This window comes from Lepeophtheirus salmonis, chromosome 11 (assembly GCF_016086655.4).
Source record: "Lepeophtheirus salmonis chromosome 11, UVic_Lsal_1.4, whole genome shotgun sequence".
Classification (NCBI taxonomy): domain Eukaryota; kingdom Metazoa; phylum Arthropoda; class Copepoda; order Siphonostomatoida; family Caligidae; genus Lepeophtheirus; species Lepeophtheirus salmonis.
The window spans coordinates 13,408,424-13,427,875 of NC_052141.2; the positions used below are offsets into that span (position 1 = coordinate 13,408,424).

A 19,452-nucleotide genomic window follows, 5' to 3' on the forward strand; every position below is an offset into this window, starting at 1 on the left:
TAAGACTGAGATATCTAACCTACGTACAAGTCGATAAAATATCACTATAGTGTCATCGATGAATGATCATTTGCTTTTTTATTGACGCTGGGCGTCTTTAGGACTACGTTCTACAGTGCGCACTTTTAGGAAAATCATCGAAAATGTCGATAAAATAATGGAATTCGTCGAGTTGGACCGGCATGTGAGCACTTATTCCATTAGCCAAAAACCCGTTTGGAACCATCTAAATCGGATAATCCTTCCTACATTAATTTTATGGTCAAATTCAGCGAAAAAACGCTCAGAACTTTTAAACTTCTACTATAATATGAGCATAGTAAACAGTCAATAAATTTTGAGAGGTCAATTTAACAGAGAACGTAAAAAATAGAGAACTAACCATGAGTACACTAAAAAGACAATAAACTTAGAGAGGTAACACAGAACATAAAAAATACAGAACTAACCATGAATTTGGAAGAAATTGTGATTCATAACTGAATTTGATATTAGGATGAGATTTTGCCCTCTACCGAGTGCCCATTCGAGTTCCTTTCATTTTTTGGAAGAAAAGTTGATAGATTCAGTAATTGTATGGTAAAATATACCGTCAAATTGTGTGTGTGTGTTGTTGTTTTTTTGTTGTTGTTTTTATCATCTGTTACTTTCCTTTCAATTCCTAACCTTTTGGATAAAATCAAGAAACAACCTTCCATTATAAAGTCAAATCCATGAAACTTAAAAACAAAGATACAAAATAAAAACAAAATTTGTTGAACCAATTAATAACTCATTTATATAAAAAATATTTTTTTGAATTTCACTTCTAATTACAATGACAATGGTCGTGCTGATTATGAATAATTAATTAATATTTTTCTTTTCAAATTTAATTATCAAAATATTTTAACCCTTTATATTGGTTTGAGGCAACTTTTGACAAAAAAGTATTTTCCCTTATTTATTTTTTTTAATTTATGAAATGAGTAAAACCAGGTGATTTTATAGTACAAAAGAAAATTAACTTATATAAAATTATTAAAGATGAAGAACATAATTTCAAGTTACGTAAAAAACTAAAAGCTATTCATTAAATAAAAACAGACAAAAATTTGCTTTAAAAGGGTTACAGTTGAATAATAAACTTAGAATATTTTGATTTGCATATCTGGTTAAAAAACACAAGAAAAATGGTATATAAATTAAATTAATTAATATATTGTGTTCATAAAACGCATAATCATCTATCTCTTCCAGCCCAACTGGAATGATGATTTCTTTGGATCTGCAGTTGCAGATTAGACAAAGAATTTTAGCAAGGTTTACTGCGATGATGTCATCTACCATTTTTAAACAAAGATTCAATTGTTGACAATACTTAATAGATAAGATGAAATGAGGTTTCTACTTTAGCTCTAAAAAGAAGCTGTGATTGTTTTATTTGTTCGTACTGAGAGGTCCATTTAAATCTGAACACAGAATTTTAAACTTCATATAATCAATTAATTAATTATAGAAATTCAACATAATTAATACTATAAGTAGATGTGTGACTAAGCTCTCTTAATCATTAATATAGCCGCTCTTAGCTGCAAAGATGGCTTCCAGGCGGTGACATAAAGCCTGGGTCTTCTGAGGATGTAGTCCTGTCATGCTGCCCCGGTACAGTCTGACAGTAGTATTGAGGACATCAGTGTTTGAATGGTAGACACTGACGGCCTTCTCCTCAACAAACACTCAAAAGGTGAAGTCGAGTGGGTTCAATTCATCAAATGTTGTAGCCAAAAGTATCAAAAAAGAGTTCAAAATAACTCAAAAGATTCATTCAAAAGAGTTTTTCAACGAAGGAGATTGTTTTGTTTTTTTTCATTGCTGGTGTCAAAAGTGGATTCTCTATCCTTAAATAACTCTTTTCACCCACTTTTTTGATAGCTCTCTGGAGAGTCTAGAACAAAACCCAGATATCTCCCATAGTCCCTTATAGACTTGAGGGGATTGACCGGGGATGTTTTCTGTAATTCTGAAGGTTTCAGTTTTGCCTTTTTGACAAAGCCTTTTCATCCTCTCCGACGTTTCCGACTTGCTGACGGCGTAAACGGTGTTCCTGGAGACGACTAGCGTCAAGGAAAGGGCAAATGAAAATTCATCAATCGCGTTCAAGGGGCATTTTCTCAACTTGTACGTAAGCTAAAGAACTCTGGCTTGTTTTGTTTTGTAACTAATTGTTTATGCTTTATATATCAGAATTAAGGAGGAGAGTATGAATTTTGCACATTCTGTAGCGAAAAATAGAAACACCAGCATATATTTTCTACAAGTGTATTAGGGTGAGTCCTTTGTTAAGAATATGTGAAGTAACATTAAAAGAAAAACTATAAGTCTTGACGTCAAAAACTGATTGGGTAGTAGTCACCGATTCAAATCTTCCCAGAGCTTTTATGGTGTACACCATCATCAGTTATGTGTACATTATGATATATTTTTGCAGATGTAACAAGAAACCCATAACAACAAATTTGGAAGGTGTTATCGAGTAAGAAATCAATTTTTTGCCAATTTCGCCGTTAATTCGGACTTGTATAACAAAAAAACAAGGCGTGATTTTTATTTCCATTTTTGATATTACTGTTTTTCTTCTAACCCATATCAGATATGTGCAAGGATTGTTTTACATTCAGTTAGAATGTATATTTTTTTTGTTTGTCATAGTAAAGATGAGCCTATTGGAGTTTTAAAATGTTTTATATATATCAGAGTATGAATTAATTTCAATTACTCAAACTTCATCAATTATTAAATTAGTAAGTGTTCAGATTTCAATAGACCACCCGGTATATAAGAAGAATGAAGCAAGTCTATATTATAAAAACCAATTTTGTGTCCAAGTTATGTTGGGTCTTGTAGAAATGATTGGAGGACAATTTTTTTGTAAAATATTACCAGGCCTTTCTAGTTATATCTTCACTAATATTGTAGGAACCATCCTAATATTTCTTTGAATTAAAAAAGTTACCATACTGTTAATTTGCTCTCTGCAAAAATTTTACGATAAGTTCAACTATGCGCTAGAAGTTTGTATGTGATCATTCTAATCTAGAGAAAATGCTATTTAAATCTTTATAAATCACTATAATGTAAGGCTTATAAAACGAATAAAGCCTCAGTTTTTCATTTGTTTTCACACCTAAAGAATTTATTTGAAGCAGAAAAGATAAAAATTCATTTAGCAAAATGTATTTGCTTCTAAAATGTCAGGTTCCCTACAATTTTGATTTGGTTTTTATTTTGTTCTGGAAAGAATCAACTTGAGATTGATAAAACAGTAGTTAAAAAAATCATTCTCTACATAATTAATTATATGTGGATTATAAGGTTCTATAGTAAGGTTAGTGAGCATTGATTTTCAGTTCTCACTAAAAATTTACAAGTATGACTTCATGAGGACCCTCAAATATAGGAATATAACGATATATAATAAATAAAAAACCTATATTCTGGGATTGAAGGTATCTCGTATATTATATAAAAACAGTATTTATACGTCACCTATTTTGAGGCTGACTAATATGTTTTCCCTCATCCTCGATTACCACCTTGATACAGCCTCTGAAGCAGGAGCAGGTCTTGATGACAAAGTCCTGGTAACTAGTCTAACGGATTACCTACTTGGAACCCCAAATACAGGAGTATAACGATGCAGAGTGATTTCAAAACCTAAATATAGTATTAATAAATAGACAAATTTAAATTAGAATATTTTTTTACATTGGATGTATTACATTAACATAAGCAAATGAATCCAATGACGTCCCCATAACCTTGATCTAATATATTTGATTTTTGTTTCCTTTTTATATCCGATATATATTAAATACGAAAGTATGCGTTTATGTAGTTGTATGTCTGTCCAAGAATCACGTCTAAACTAATAGATGGATTTTACTTTATTTTTTTTGGTACCTAATTAAGGCTCCTAAAACGGTTCTGACCACTTTTTTTTTTCGTCTTTATAGGGATGATGCTCTTTTAATAGCATTTTCCTTAAAAAAACACTTTTTTTGACAAACAACAGATAATTTCATAAAAAAATTAAGAAAGTACAATTATAAAAATTACTCTTTTTGTATGATTGAGAGAAGTACAATAAAGAAGAAAAATTAAATCAAATGATTTTTGCGAATAATATTCAAGTTGAGCAAACGACAGTTCAACTTGAATATATTGTCTTATCTAAACCTTATAATATCCTTTGAAAAAAGGTGTGTAAGGATAAATAAGATGCAACGAGAATAATTCTTTATTTTATATGGAAGAGAAGAGTTCCGAATTAAGTTTTAATTTCTTAATGCCCCAGGCGACGCGGGGAAAGCCACCTCTTTTTCATTAAAAATAAGTGTGCACGGCGAGAATAACTCCTTAAATTAGACAGTCTTTATTTTTGTTTCTAACGAAAGGAAGAGTTTGATTTTTGTTTACGTATTGATGGTTGCAAATTTTTTCTCTAGTACAATATTAAACACGAAAGGAATTAAAAAAATTTAACAACCTTCATGAATTTATTTTGTTTAAAAAAAAGGAAATCAATATTGCTGCAGAGCTAAACATTTTAAAACAAATCCTCTTTTGTAAATTGAAATTATTGTAAAACGGAGGTTTTAATTAGGGGTGACAAAGATGAACTACCCCTTTAAAACTCAATTTAAACAAGCTATGAGCATAGAGTTATGTCGGTCTTAGTTTAGGACTGCAAAAAATTCAGATGAAAGGAAAGAAAAATTAGTTTTTGATGATATTATAAAGAATATACATAATTACTAATTGTCATAAAATTAAAAATTATCATTAATTAATGTTTATTCATTCAAAAGCCTTCGAAAAGAGTTTATTTGTTCTTATAATTGTTTTTGCAACAGTAGAGTTTTTGTAAAAGTCAGAACCTTATGGAAGCATATTCTTTTTTTTTTTTTTTTTCAAATATCATGTTTCAACAGCTAACAAGGCTTTCAAATATCCAATATACCATATTAGCAGAAACTCACTCAAAATTGTTTTGTAAAATAAATAGGAAAATTTTGTCACAATTTGTTGTAAGTACATATTTGAATGGCATACCATGTGACAAGGATTGCCCTCAATTGTGCTACATTTGTGATTGTGATTTGTGATTTTTTTTCCTTCTGCAGATGATTAACAGTAAAAAAAACACTCTTAATTTCTTAAATTACACTGCAGGTAATTGGATTTGTATAGAATAACCATGGGATCACAAGACCGGCTCAAAAAAAAACCTTTCACTTCAAAGAACCTTTGTTGAATCACCTAAGCTCCAACTCCATTGGTTGTGTAGTATAAAGTTAGGGCGGCCTGACTAAGACCCATTACTGCCGCTTCAAGAACCCAATATATATATATATTTTTTTTTTAAGCAAGAAATTTCTCATTGAGTGCTTACATTCTTTATCTCACATATAACTTCATCTCAAGCTCTATGATTACCTCATACATGGTGAACATCCCCACGCCCATTTCAATTGAGTGTCTCCTCGGGGAAATTTGCTGGGTCATATTTGATCCTATCTTTTAGCTTCCTTATAAAGGTTCTGCGTTTCCCGCCACCTATTGTAGCTCTGGAGAAGATATTGAAACCCTTCATCGGTTTTTTTACGACATAGACCAGAGAAACTCCAGCAATCCCTGTGTGGTTTTTTGAGTTTGAAAGAGAGTGAAAATTATTTTCTAATTTACTAATAGAAGAAAGAAAATAACTCTACTCGAGTTGTGTACTTTAGTTAACCTGATAAAGGGCTGCCAGATGACGTAAATTAGCATTCAAGTCGCTTAAGTTTATTATGCCCACCTTGAAGGGTTACAATTTTTTGTGCAGATTTGAAAACTATCTATCCTTTGAGGCGTCAGTCCCATCTGTTGATGGGACATATCAATAGATAAATCACAACATACATATGTAATATGATATCATTGCAGGCAATTTTCACCAAATGACAATTTTCCAGCTCGCAAATCTTCTACTAGTGGAAATGTTTTGTTGATAAAATTCTGGAGGGCAATTTCCGAGATCCTCTCATATATATATACAGTGTTTGTAACCAAAATGTGAACCAATGTTAGTACGCCAATATTTGACTACATATGTCAAGAATAATCAGAGATAGAAACATGAAAAACTCTTTTATTATTCCTCATATAATGAAGTTATAAAATATCCCATACGATCCACATTAGATGCCTTTATAGCATTCAAACATGTGCTTATGACAGAGATAGTCTTCCCAATGTACATAGACCTCATCCATTTGATCCCAGGTTGGAATGATGGAAGCCTTTAGCTCATCCACATTCCTGTGGGAGGTACGACAAACTTTCCACTCCGCAACGTTCTATATGCTGTAATCCAATCTATTCAGATCCGGTGATGATGGGTACCATTTGGAATCATGCAAAAAAAAATCACATAAATTCAACTGAAAGCAAACTTTGGACTTTAAGGCCTCAAGTTGACTCAAATTTGCATAATACACAATGGTACAGGAGAACATCTAATGGTTGGTAAATGTTTTTTTTTTTAGGTTTTATTGTTTAAATAAAAAATAAAAAAAAGAGTAAAAAAGTGACTCACAAATTTTCTTCATCCAATCATAAAACCACGGTAAAAAATTTCAAATTTGTAACTCAATTCCTTACTCTCCATTTTCACCTTCTATGTTGTTCAGATTTTGATACGCACAATGTATCTCTCTAGGTATACATAGAGCTTACTTATACCTAACAAGAAATAAAAGAAAGACTGAGAAGCGTACATTATTTGATACCTTGAGTTTTTTTGTCGTCAAGATAGGATTGTTGAATTATAATAAATCAAATAATCCCCATCATTTGGAATAGCTTTTGAAATTGAATCTCTACTATAGTGTTTGAATATGTATGTATATTCATTTCGTTTCCACTATGTAGATATTACTTTTTCCACATCCCATAAATGGGTAATCATCTTTAAATGATAATATTACTTCAAAAGTTACATACTGTATATGGAAGAAGTTGTAAATACAAAGGACTTTTTAGCATGCGAGTTTTGTTGTTGCCGTTGGCAAACTAAACAATGGTTTACATTGAGGTAGGCATGAAGAACTTTAAACTGTTATGAAGGTCTCGAAAAAGTGTCACCCAGCCTGGGGATCATGTGTCCAACGGCCCTCAGATTCCATTCTTCTTCGCTGTGAGCTCTCTGAAAAGTGAGAAAATTAGAAGAACTGTATTCAATAGCCAACCCCCACATCCTCATGAGAAGAAGAATGGAGAGGCTTGTTCTAGAAAGGAAGTTAGTCTGCGCATGGTTTTCCGATATCCTTTTTGTGACACACAAAAAGAAAAATAGTTTATGTATAGATTAGCAACATATTCTATCCTTACCAACAAGAGTCGAAATACCCCTAAGGAGCGGTTGTCCCATTTTTGTGGAACTGTCATCGATACTTCCTGCCAACTTTTTTATTTTTGCACTCGTATCGCCCTTGTGTTCAGAATAGTAGAAGCTGAGATCTGTAATCGTTATAAGAAGAGATTGAGTCCTTCCGACTGTCTGACCTCGACGTCAGAAAGTATGGAGGAGGCTCTAAAGATCAAGTTAATCATAGGCAAAATTCAGGGTATAATATATGCGGCAAAAGTCAACGATCAACCCCTGACAGTAGAAATTTCAGAATTAAGTCAAAATATTGCTAAGTGAGCTTTTTTAAAACGATAAATCCAGTGTTATCAAGCAATAGGGCTCGATAACCAGTTTTTATCTGGGAAAGAAGGAAGGAAGATATTTGCTTATATATATATTAAGCTCTATTAAATGCTGCTAATCTAATTTTACACTACTCTGCTTGTCTCCTTCTAATGATATCTTTAGTCCCCTACAGGTGTGTGGGAGGGTGAGAATTCACATCACACGAGGCTTTGCGTGTTCTGTATAGGGAGGAATGGGGAAAGAAGCAATCCGAACAAGCTTCTTTCATTTTCCAAAGCTTTTATTATTATTATAATTGATTTTGAAAAGGAATCATCAAAGTAATAAAGTATAACCAAGAGTGTGTGTGCTCAAAATTGACTGCTATCAACTCTGAGGATTTGTGTGGGATTTATATGTGTAAGATCCTGATAGAATTGGAATAGAATAGATCATCTCGACAATGAGATAATTCCTCTCTTTATGGTTACTTGGTACGGAAAAGAACTTGTGGTTTTTTTTCTTCTCCAAGTTGTAGCTGCTCACAGATAATTGAATGAAACGCCATGACAGCTAAGCTGCTCTCCACCAAAACATTCTTCAAATTATGAGGAGATTTACCATTCAAGTTATGTCGGTTCTTATTTTGTCAGTCTAGTCTTATGACTGGTCCTTGGGATCAGTTTCTTAAGATTGTCAGTCCTTTCACTGTTTCATAAAGAAATTGTTGTTTTTATTTACATAAAAAAAATCCTTTTGATTTCCAACTTTAGTTATCCATAATGTTTTGTAAGGCATTCAGAGATGATGGAACGTCTCTTTTCATTCAGTTAGTATAAATTATTTAATGTGAATCTCTCATACACAACGATTCAGATGAGGTCTTAGAGAACTGAGCACCTAGTTATCTCTAAAAAAAATTTGTTGATTTTTTAGTACCAATAATCTGAATTAAATTTAATAATAATAAAATCCACCTACCTCTCTCATAAATAAATCCAAATTTAAAATCGATATCTTTGAGTTTCTGCAAAATACTTTTAACCCTCTTTGTTCAAATTTCATCAAAAATACCGTAGATCACAAAGGAAACCCCATTAAAAAGATTAAAATTCCCAAAATGATCTGTGATCTATTAAATAAATCTTACGATATCTTAATATACTATACATTACATTTTCTTCTGTCATCCTCACAGTTATAAATTGGTATAGAAAGAATCGATTCTCAGTTGACCTTTTCCTATAAATTTAAAACATGATTCAATCCACTTTTTTCTCTCTTATACTAACAGAAAAGATGTACGATTACCTGTTCAGCTCCAAAGAGCTATGGCAGCTGAGGCTGAAGCTGCACGAGAGGCAAGAGCAAAGGTAACAATGTTCTCCATAGTTTATTGCTTTCATCATTTAATTTATGTCTCTTTATAGGTTATTGCCGCAGAAGGAGAGCAGAAGGCGTCCAAGGCATTAAGAGAAGCTGCCAACGTAATAGCAGAAAGTTCATCAGCACTTCAGGTAAGAGAAAACATTTATTAGGATTGTTTTTATGATCTTATACCCAGACTTGGATATATCTATGGCGCGTTTAGCGGGTGTTCAAATGTCTTTGAATATTTTGATTGTACAACAAAGAAACATGCCCAACAGATCAGACTGAAGTTCTACAGGAAAGTCTTACAAATACACTTTAATTTACACATTATGAAGATTGTGATTTATGATTTTGATTTCCCCAGCTTCAATTACAGCCCCATTACAAGGTCTTTACTTTAACAATCTATGTCCTGGACATCCTCTTCCAATGGGCCTCCACAGAGGCTTTGAGGTAGGTTGGGTTGCTGCGGCTAATTCTCCAGGGTTTGGACTATAAAAAAAAGTCTGAAGGATTCTAATCAGGGGACTGGGGAAGCTAAAACTCTTTTGACAAGAAATTCATGTTTTTAATGTGTGTTTTTTATTAAGTTTATCACTTAAAGGCCTATCCCAGAGGTTCTCTCCTTCTTCTATAAATTTTTTGACCTTGAACACAGTATGAGGGTTAAGCTTCAGCTTCTTAACAGTGTCAGAGTTGAATTGTCCGGGAGAGACCAATGTGGCAATCTCTGTTCTGTTTGCTTCCATTTTTTCTTAATAATAAACATACAACAATATTTCATCACTTTTTCGTGATATAAGAAAACCAGCTTCAGCATATAAAAGTTGTACAAAATTATTGTAACTTTTATAAAACATGTTTAATTGTCGTCGTATATATGGTCAAAGACTCTTTGAAAGTCCGGTACGCACTCATTCAGCCTGCAATCCTCAGAGTTATTAAAGATAAGTAGTGATGGGACGATTTCAGAAAAATCCCGATTCAAATACGATTCTACTAAAAATTCCTGATGCCGACTCTTTAATATTTTGAATTATACTTAATAGTTTTTCAGGGGCGTCCATTGGATTATGCAAAAGATAAAAAAAATTGACAATAAAGTTTCTCTTTAAAATTTTGTGAAAAAGAAAAATCCAATATTATTTTTTATTTTTTCTAATACAGTTATTTAGAGATCATTAAATTTTTGAGAACAAAATTTGAAGGATTAAATTTTTCAGATAAAAAATTGAAAAATTAAATTAAAAAATAAATGTAAAATTTTCTTGTAAAAAGCAAAAATTCTTTTATTTTTACAAGAGGAATGGTGGGTTATTTTTTTGTAACTTGGAAAAGTAATGAATAGCTTACCACCAGTAATAAATAAGAATTGAAATTGCAAATTAAATATTAGTATCCCATCACTAATCTATACTACCATTTCTATCTCCTTTTTAATAAAAAGCTGAACTTTAGCTAAAACTACTCGTTGATAAACCTCATCTAAAGTCACAACCATTATTTTATACACGTACTCTTCTTTAAATGGCGCACTGAGCTTTAGTTAAACACGCTCGTTGTTACAAATGATTCCTCTAGGGACAAATTTTGCTCTATTGATATAGAGATGAAACATTTTAAAAACAACTTTGAATACAGGACTAATACAAATGATCGTTGCTATTTTTTTATTTTTCATGTTTTGCAGTCTCATTTCCTTTTGAAGATGGTTATTTTTTCACTCCATTATACATTACTTAGAAGACATATTGTACATCAAACATACACAAATCAACTACAACTAAACAAATATGCATTAAAATAAAAGTAGATTAACAATTGTTTATATGGATGAGCTAAAATATTAAATAAAATCTTGTAAAAAGAGAAAAAGATTAAATCTATTCACATAGTTTTCACTTGACGTCATATTTCGACGACTATTGTTGAAGGCATGAACAACTCAATATTTCCAATATGCACAATTTTAAAACTCTTAACTTTTCCTTTAAATCCTAACGAGACAAATTTATTTGCACTTTTCAGTGCCCATAATTGAAATAAATTAATTAAGAGCAAGTTTTGATAATAAATTTAAACAGGGATGTATAATTTCTTATACATGTAATATCCAAAACAGTTTTATTTATATAATTAATAATAATAATTAACTTTGAAAGTTGTGTTTTCATCAAGTGACGACAGACTTGTTGATGTCAACAATCAAGTTTTTATATTTAATAAAGACCTTTTTTTAATAATAATAAAAAGGAAATAGTAAACGATTGGATCATGTCAACCAATAAATAAAAGGAGTTAAATATTATTCCTTTTAAAATGTGATCCCTCCATCGCATTGTTAAATTAGATATCCCACCTTAATAGCATTTCAAAATGTATTATATGAACTTATTTTCATAGTGTAGATAAAAATTACCTATCACAACGGAAAGGATAAATTATATTTCTTGAGTGATTCTACTTTTCTAGTCCCTAATTGATCAAAAACAAAACAAACAAAAAACGACAGATCTACCAATTTTTAGGGGTTCTCATTATATATGACTTCAATTACATTCCTTCCCCATACATAAAATTTGATCAAGAGTATTTGAAAATTGGGACATTATATATAGTAATAATATCAACTTGAAGCCCCCAAAACTGAGTATCCTTCAAATAAGATGCAATTTATGACGTCAGTCAGAATACTTTATATGACCACCCTAACGGCTTTCAGGCAGCTGTGGTGTTTTTGATAGAGGTCTTTGACATGTCAACTCACAGTTCATTGACATAGTCTTTTAAAGCCTCAATATTTGCTTATCAGATTCTGCAGTCTTTGACTCTAAGCTATAACCCAGAGGATTGAGATCTTGAGATTGGAGAGGCCAACAGTTCACTAAAAATAATCTGGAACTGAAATTTTCGCTCACATATTGAGAAGGAGTTCTTGGGAGCTTCTCCAAGATCCTCAACTTTAACCAGGCGCTCTTTCAAACCGTAAAGGTTTATAATTGAGACATACGAGAATATAGATTACAATAATTTTCTGGGTGAAAAAATCAATCACGTATTAGTTTATAACTATCAATTAATCAATTATTTTGAATATGAAGCATCTATAAACTTGATCTAAATCAATCTTTTTTAAATTGAAATATAACGGACATTCTATTACTTCAGCTAAGATATTAAGCACTTGAAGAAAAAATAAAAAAGATATTAGCTTCTAAGTATGATCCTTCATTTGACTTGATTTTTTGATGGTTATATGCATTTTTTAATTCATTCTAATCAAGATAAAGTAATGAATAATTCATGTAATGTTTGTATGAATTTATTATATACTTTGATTTTCATATACTGAATCGTAGTTAAACCCAAAGAACTTAATTTAAAAAAAAAATAAACTTTAAAGACCAAATTTGTATTGACGTAAATTTTTAATAGTCATTTTCATGTTCTATGGTTTAAATAATAGTAATAAATTTTCCTTTTTGTCTCCAGGCACTCCAAGACCTACAAAATGTTGCCGAGTGTAATCAAAACATTGTTTATATTGTCAGCAATTGGTTTTTATTGTAATTTCCTTTGCATAAAAAGTAAACCTTTTTCTGATTAGATATTATTGTCAAAAATATTTTTTGCACTAGTGTCGAAATGAGGCATAACATAAATTTTAAAGCCTTGATAATAGGGTGAGAGGAAGGAGCTCCTCCCTTCGAATGTCCCTATTTTCGCGGATAAATTAAATTGATATTGAAGTGGATCTAATTAAATATGTACATGGGTGTGTTGATCTATATATATGTTGATCTATATTGCATATATACATTCATATTTGCAAGGAAGGGCAAAATGCATTTTCAAAACGGACATGTGATAAATTGATTCATTCGTTCGTAATAGCTATGTATTGATTTAGCTATAGAATTTCAAACGTTAGTCATTAAAACCTATTTCTGATGAGTATCTCGCCTATTAGATAAATGCTTACTTATATATATATATATTTTTTTTTTTTTGACGTCTATTGAAACGAGATCAAACTACGACTGTGAGCCAGATAAGAAATTAATAATCAATCATCAACGGCCTATAACTACTATTGTATTAGTCTTTATTTCTTAGAACCAGCCCTATTAGTATATGGGACCTGTCTTTAACTATTGATCCTTGGAATATCCACTAAATATACCCCGGTTTACTTTGGCAAATAAGACATGTAAATGTAAAAAATATATTCTGCCGGTGTGTAAAATAAAATAAACCGAAAAAGAATGCGGTAATCCTGACAATTCGGAAATTGTTTGAGAGGAGAGCTAGAGTGTTCATGATTAAGTCGTGGACTTTTTGATAACAAACAAATAAGGTAAACTTTTGCAAGAATGAAAAGGACTACTACACTCAGGCTTTATCAAAGACTTCTTTATTGATATATCTTTCTTTTCTTCGAAATGTTTCCTTTATTTGCTAACATGACATCCAACTTGAGTCGAAAGGCGCTGCAGCATTTCTTGATGAAGTCCTCGTATATAGCTCCTCACTGGAACTCGATGGAGGACTTGAGGGCATCCAAATTTCTGTGAGGGGTGTCAGAGGCCCTCTTCTCGATTACATCCAAATGGGATAGTCGAAGGGGGTAGTCTGAAAAGGAGATGCAAGCTGTTGAGCCATTATTATTTAACCGAGTCAACAAACTAGCCCTTCTTGATCCAGTTGGCCTTGGTTGCTGTTGAAAGTAGTTGTCGACGTCATCTTACTGAAATAGGCCTTCTTCAAATAGTAATCTAGTATTTTAAAGTATTCCCTCTAAAGTAATACAGATTGATTTAAAGTCAAGTCCACGATTTTATCTCGTACACTGAATGTATATGGGGATTGAAAATGAAATCTCCTCATCTCTTGTATTTACAAAAAACCATATAAAATCTGTAATTTTTAATATTTTTATTTCAAGTAAAAATTAAAGTCATTGTAAGTCATGTGTATTGAGGCTTACTCGATATAATTGCCTTCAGCTTCGATCATGCCCTCGATAAGATCTCTGAAAAGGAAGCAGGGTTTAATGGCAAAGTTCCTTGACATGGATGTGAAATGCTCCTTACTTTAGTTGTTTGGGTATGTGCTTTTAGTCCAAATAATCCATCAAATTCAGATCGAGGCTGCTGGGGAGGGGGGGGGTGGGGGTGCACACTGGGTTTCATCTTGAGGGTCAGGCATTTGATAATTTTGTTAACACATCCCCGAACTGACTTGTCACTTTTCAATAGAGTCAAAGGACTTTGTCGTGGACAGACCAGTGATATTGGTAACCTTCTTGATGAACTCCGCGTCCCTGGCCTTCCTGGAGACCTCCTATGACCTATTCAACTTTGAAATAATCTTCTGGGGGTTCTTCAAATCCTCCAGTTTCTTCCTGGTATCCTGGATGTAAAGGATTGTTCATCCATTGGTATAACAGATGTCACGATTTATGATTTGGTCTAGATTTTTAATTATTCACATAAGTATGGCGCATCTCCGCTCCTCCTGTGTGAACTAAATATCTGGCAGCTCTGATTATAATTCTTCGATTTTGGTGAAATTAGACAGAATGAATGTGTTTTGTCTGTATATTACGCAGGATTTTAAACTATCATATGACGACGACATTTGATTCAAGGACACTCTAAAGAGGACGGGGATTTCATCTTCGAGCCCTGTGTATAACGTAACTTTATGTAAGATACAAATCCCCTGTAATGCGTATCATGGGCTGTCATTGAATCCAGCCACTACATATTATTTATCACACTGCATCTACAAGCTTCCCCACCCATATGTAACGTTGTCAAAGGACCTTTAGTGTATGATGCTTCCCTTTATCTGTATCCCAGCTGGCTGTAGTTTATCACTGAAAACCTTCCTCTCTTTATGTATGTATGTATGACTATACATCCAATGAATTATAATCTATGTTGTACTGTACCATAAGTAGATAAAAATTGGTGATGTCTTCATTTTACTTTACTTTTTAACAACATATTTCATAGCTTTTTTGCTTTTTGTGTATACATTGTACACATATAGATCCATAAATATATATATATATATCCGTAGTATATAGTTTTCGGTACATTAATTCAACAAGGAAATCGCTCTGTTATTGTATCATTATGATTGTATTTTCTTCCATATTATCTGCTCAACTATTAAAATATGATGGTGAAATCTTACTGGGTGGCATGGTGCTATTGCCACATTTTAGATGAATGTATTATTCAAAATTAACAATATCCATATAAATTATCTGTCCCGTAACATCAAGAATAACATTGAGAGAGGCAACCGAGTACTTAACCCTTCATTACTGAACGTCCTTATTATGACGCAGTTCGTGAACTGGTTAAAAATAAACCCCCAAAATTAAAAATAAAAGGCGTTAAGATCAAATCGGCACTTGCGTGCGCTGAAGATTTGTCATGATATAGTCGTATCATGTCGTTCCTTTGTTGCCCGAATAAACATTATTGTATAAATAAGCTTTAGTCAAGTTTTGGGCATCATGACGACAGCTGTACGAGATATAAAGAGGATTGACTTTATAGAGGAATAACGACGTTGCGCAGTGACGATGTTTTTGTGCAAAAAACATAGCAATTTCAAATAGGGAGATCTCAAATGTGACTGACGTCCCTATAACTAGGGACAATGGATAGACTACCCACTTTATTATGTCCTTTGACTTTATTGGGAAGGAAATATTGCAGTCTGGATCTTAATCTACTAGAGTATTTTGTCTATGTTGAACTATGTCCAATCTAAAACAAATCGAAAATCTCATGTCATCAAGGAATCCCTAATTGCCTCCATCATGGAGTCAATGATTAACATGACATGGAACTACGTTGTCAGCGCCACCTCTTCCTTCCTTTTTATTTTTGCTTTCTATGAAATATTTATTACTTTATGCGAATTTTGGACATTAAATTAGTACCCATCAGTTTTGGATGAGGTTTCGTGTATTACATAAAATTATTGCTGCAATATTATAACTTTGTAGCTAACTTTGTACGCCTAAGGCCTCACAAGAAAAAAAGAATAAAGTAATACGTCAAAAGAAAAAAAGATGACCATCTTTAAGCAAAATAGTCGTTAAAATTAACTAAACCTCGACTAAAAAGTGAGATGTATACTATTAAATCATAAACAATGCAGTGTCGACATAAAAAAAATTATTACAACTTATTAAATTATATGTTTCAGGAGCAAACACAAAAATATTTGCGATAAAGTGTAGATTTAAAATAATAAGAAAAATTTATACATATATTGTGGTGTATAATATCCCAATTCATGAATACAGGGTCAAAATTGAGCGGGAATCTCACTACGAGCTATCCCATCGGGAAGATTGTTGCCAGCTAAGGAATTACTCAAAGAGGACTATGGAAGGTTAGGTGTGACAATCCCCGGATTGATTGCTTTAATGGCCTTTAACTTTCAGTAATCTGTTTTAATGTGAAATATTGCATCAAGAAGCGTGTAGAAGCTAAGAAATCACTTTAGAGGGGATGTCCAGTGTGTTGAGCCTTAGATATTTGGCTTTGAGCTACATTTAGACACAATAAATCTTTATGGGGGCATTGCGTGGAATAAAAGGTTGCAACCCTTCGTTTCTGTTGTAATTATGAGAACAAGAATTTAAAATTATAAGTAGTCATGAAAATCGATTGTATTTTGAAAATCAACATTGAAACTCCTTCAATTTGAAGAATTGCTTAAATGAGAGAAGTTAAGCTGTCATGACGTTTCATTAAATCAGCTAGAATCAGTTCTAACCTGGGGGGAGAGGGGGATTGGAGAAGAAAAAAAACAAAGACAAAGGAAATAATTACTCTAATCTGTCTCTTATTGTAATATGACTTCAACAAGGACATACATATTTTATATTTTGGACATATTAAAAAAAAGAAACCGAAAATGAACATGGTAATCCCTGCAAATTGAAGAATCATTTGGAAGAGAGCAGCTTAGCTCTTATGGCATTTCATTAGACCAGCTAAAATCAGCTTGACAACGGAGGAGGAGGAAAAAAATAAACCAGGACATTTCCAAAAATTACTCTGATGTCGACCCTCAATTCTATTCTTTGTACAAGAAGGACTTAAAAATATAACTCCAGAACGAATTCCCAATATTATAAGCACAGCCAATCAGTGTTCAATCAAGTTTAGAATATAATTGAAAGGAAATTAACACCTGAGGAGTTAAATAATAATGTCTGCAGCTGAGGAATATAAAATTCATTTTTCAGGTTACTAACTCCAGAAAAAAATAGCTTGGATTTTCATGACTTAGTCATGTGACACCCGGGTATAAAGACTATAATGAAATCGGCTTTGTCAGACTGTATGTAATCGTTTTGATGTGTATACAACAGATTGTTATGCTTATATAATAGTATTAAATAGATGTACATCCAGAAATATGAGGAATCCACCTACCCACCCATTCAGCCTATCCATAGGAATAAACTTTTGCTGAACAAAACAAAGTTATTTTTGCTTAGAATAAACTCTTTGGAACTACATATGTATACATATTTTTATTACAAGCACAACTTTTGTTTCGTAATGAGTTTATAAAGTTTTTTTTTATAGATAAAGTATTAGAAGGTCTACAATAAACATAGGACTGCATTCAGTGAGTAAGTTAGTTAGTCGAACTTATCTCTCATCAAAAGATTATTGGAGAAATTGAATTGATATTGTTATTCTTATATTACAAAACGTATTACAAGATACTCTGGACAAATGTTAGTGGTGTGACTGGGTCCAAGACCGATTTTTTGGGTTTCGGACTAAAGGGATTTTGATTTGTAATAAGACATCACTAATAAGCGCTGATTCTAGTATACTTTTCTCTGCCCGATTTTATTAAAGATTCCCAATTCCGGTGCAGATTTCACAAATATATGAACTCTAGTAAAAAAATCAATTTTGGTGCCGATTTTATTAAAAATTCTCGATTCCAATGCAACATTCGATCCGGAGTTTGATCTTAAAAGATTTGTTTTCGTGATGTGCAATTTTACTTTTTAGTGACAATTTTTGCATAAATTCTAGATTCCGATTCCTTCCTGATTTTAATACAAAAATCCAAATTCCAAATCCAGTTTTTCTAAACAGTTATGAATAGCAGTTCCAATTCTAGTAAAAAATCTGAATTCCAGTACCGACTTTACTAAAAATTCCCGATTTTAATTCCACATCCAATCTAGGTTTTGGTCTTAAGAGATTTATTTTGAAGACGTTCAATTACTAATAAACTTTTTGGTGGGGATTTTTATTAAAAATCCCCAATTTTGGTGCCGATTCGAGTAAAAAATATATATATAAATCTGTCCGGATTCTAGTAAAGGATTCTCAATTGCAGGAGCTGATTCTTGTAACAGTTAAATTTGAGTAACAGAGGTATAAAGGTTAAGAACCACAGAGGGTATTTGAAGTAAGACCAGTTTCGACCAAAGTTTTATTTAAGGACTAAATTAGTTCCATCCAATAAATATTATAACTATCTCAGACCGGTCTATGATTTCCAAACCGAACTTCACAACTATACAATTAAATAAATACAAGTATTTGGAGCTTTTAAGTCATAATATAACTCAAATCCTTTTTTTTTTTTCTCTTTATAGTTGAGATATCTACAGACACTGAGCAGCATTGCAGCCGAGCACAACTCCACCATCATTTTCCCAATGCCAATGAACATACTGGATCATTTCATGGGGAAGAAAAAAAAAGGATCTTAATCTTTCTTCGTTTTTTTTTTTGGATTTGAATTCTTCTTTTTTTCCTAAACTTCTTTCCATCATTTGAGCAAGGTAAGTTACAAGTTGCTGGGAAAAAATACCCGCATACAATATTTTCTTACCGTTTTAATATATGTATAACTGTAGAATTCTAAAGTTTATCGATGTCATTTTGTTTTGTTTTTTTCCTTATTTTTCTTTTCTTTTTTTTCCCCCTTGAGTCAAAAAATGTTATTCTTTTATAAATCAATATAATTAAAGATATTGTTGCGTCCAGGGGCATCGGCAGGATTATATATATATATATATATTTTATGGCAGCTTGGTTTTGGAATTTGTTAGAAAAAAAGTCCAAAAATCCACGTTGATTTAGTGTTTGCTTTGGTTTTTTAGCATACACAAAATACCCTCAATTTTTATCAATACTGATTGTGCACATCAAAGAAGAATGAACTCATATGGGACAAGGAAAAAAGATTGTCTTTAAATCACAGATATCGAGAATGTTATACTATATGGAAGAAAAAGAAAGAAATCCTTTGAATAATGATTAAAATCAAATACGCTAATAAAAGTT

General features: G+C 32.1%; 1 protein-coding gene across 6 annotated transcripts in view; it reads left to right on the plus strand.

Annotated features, from left to right (window-relative positions):
• LOC121126248 (band 7 protein AGAP004871) overlaps positions 1–19,452 on the plus strand; it is a 456,073-nt gene that overhangs the window by 432,652 nt on the left and 3,969 nt on the right. For all 6 annotated transcript variants that reach the window (XM_071891665.1, XM_071891663.1, XM_071891664.1 and 3 more), the window contains 3 exons: positions 9,012–9,090; positions 9,148–9,234; positions 18,759–18,947. In XM_071891665.1, the coding sequence (XP_071747766.1) occupies positions 9,012–9,090; positions 9,148–9,234; positions 18,759–18,875 (283 nt within the window). In that variant the 3' untranslated portion in view covers positions 18,876–18,947. The remainder of the gene's footprint in view (positions 1–9,011; positions 9,091–9,147; positions 9,235–18,758; positions 18,948–19,452) is intronic.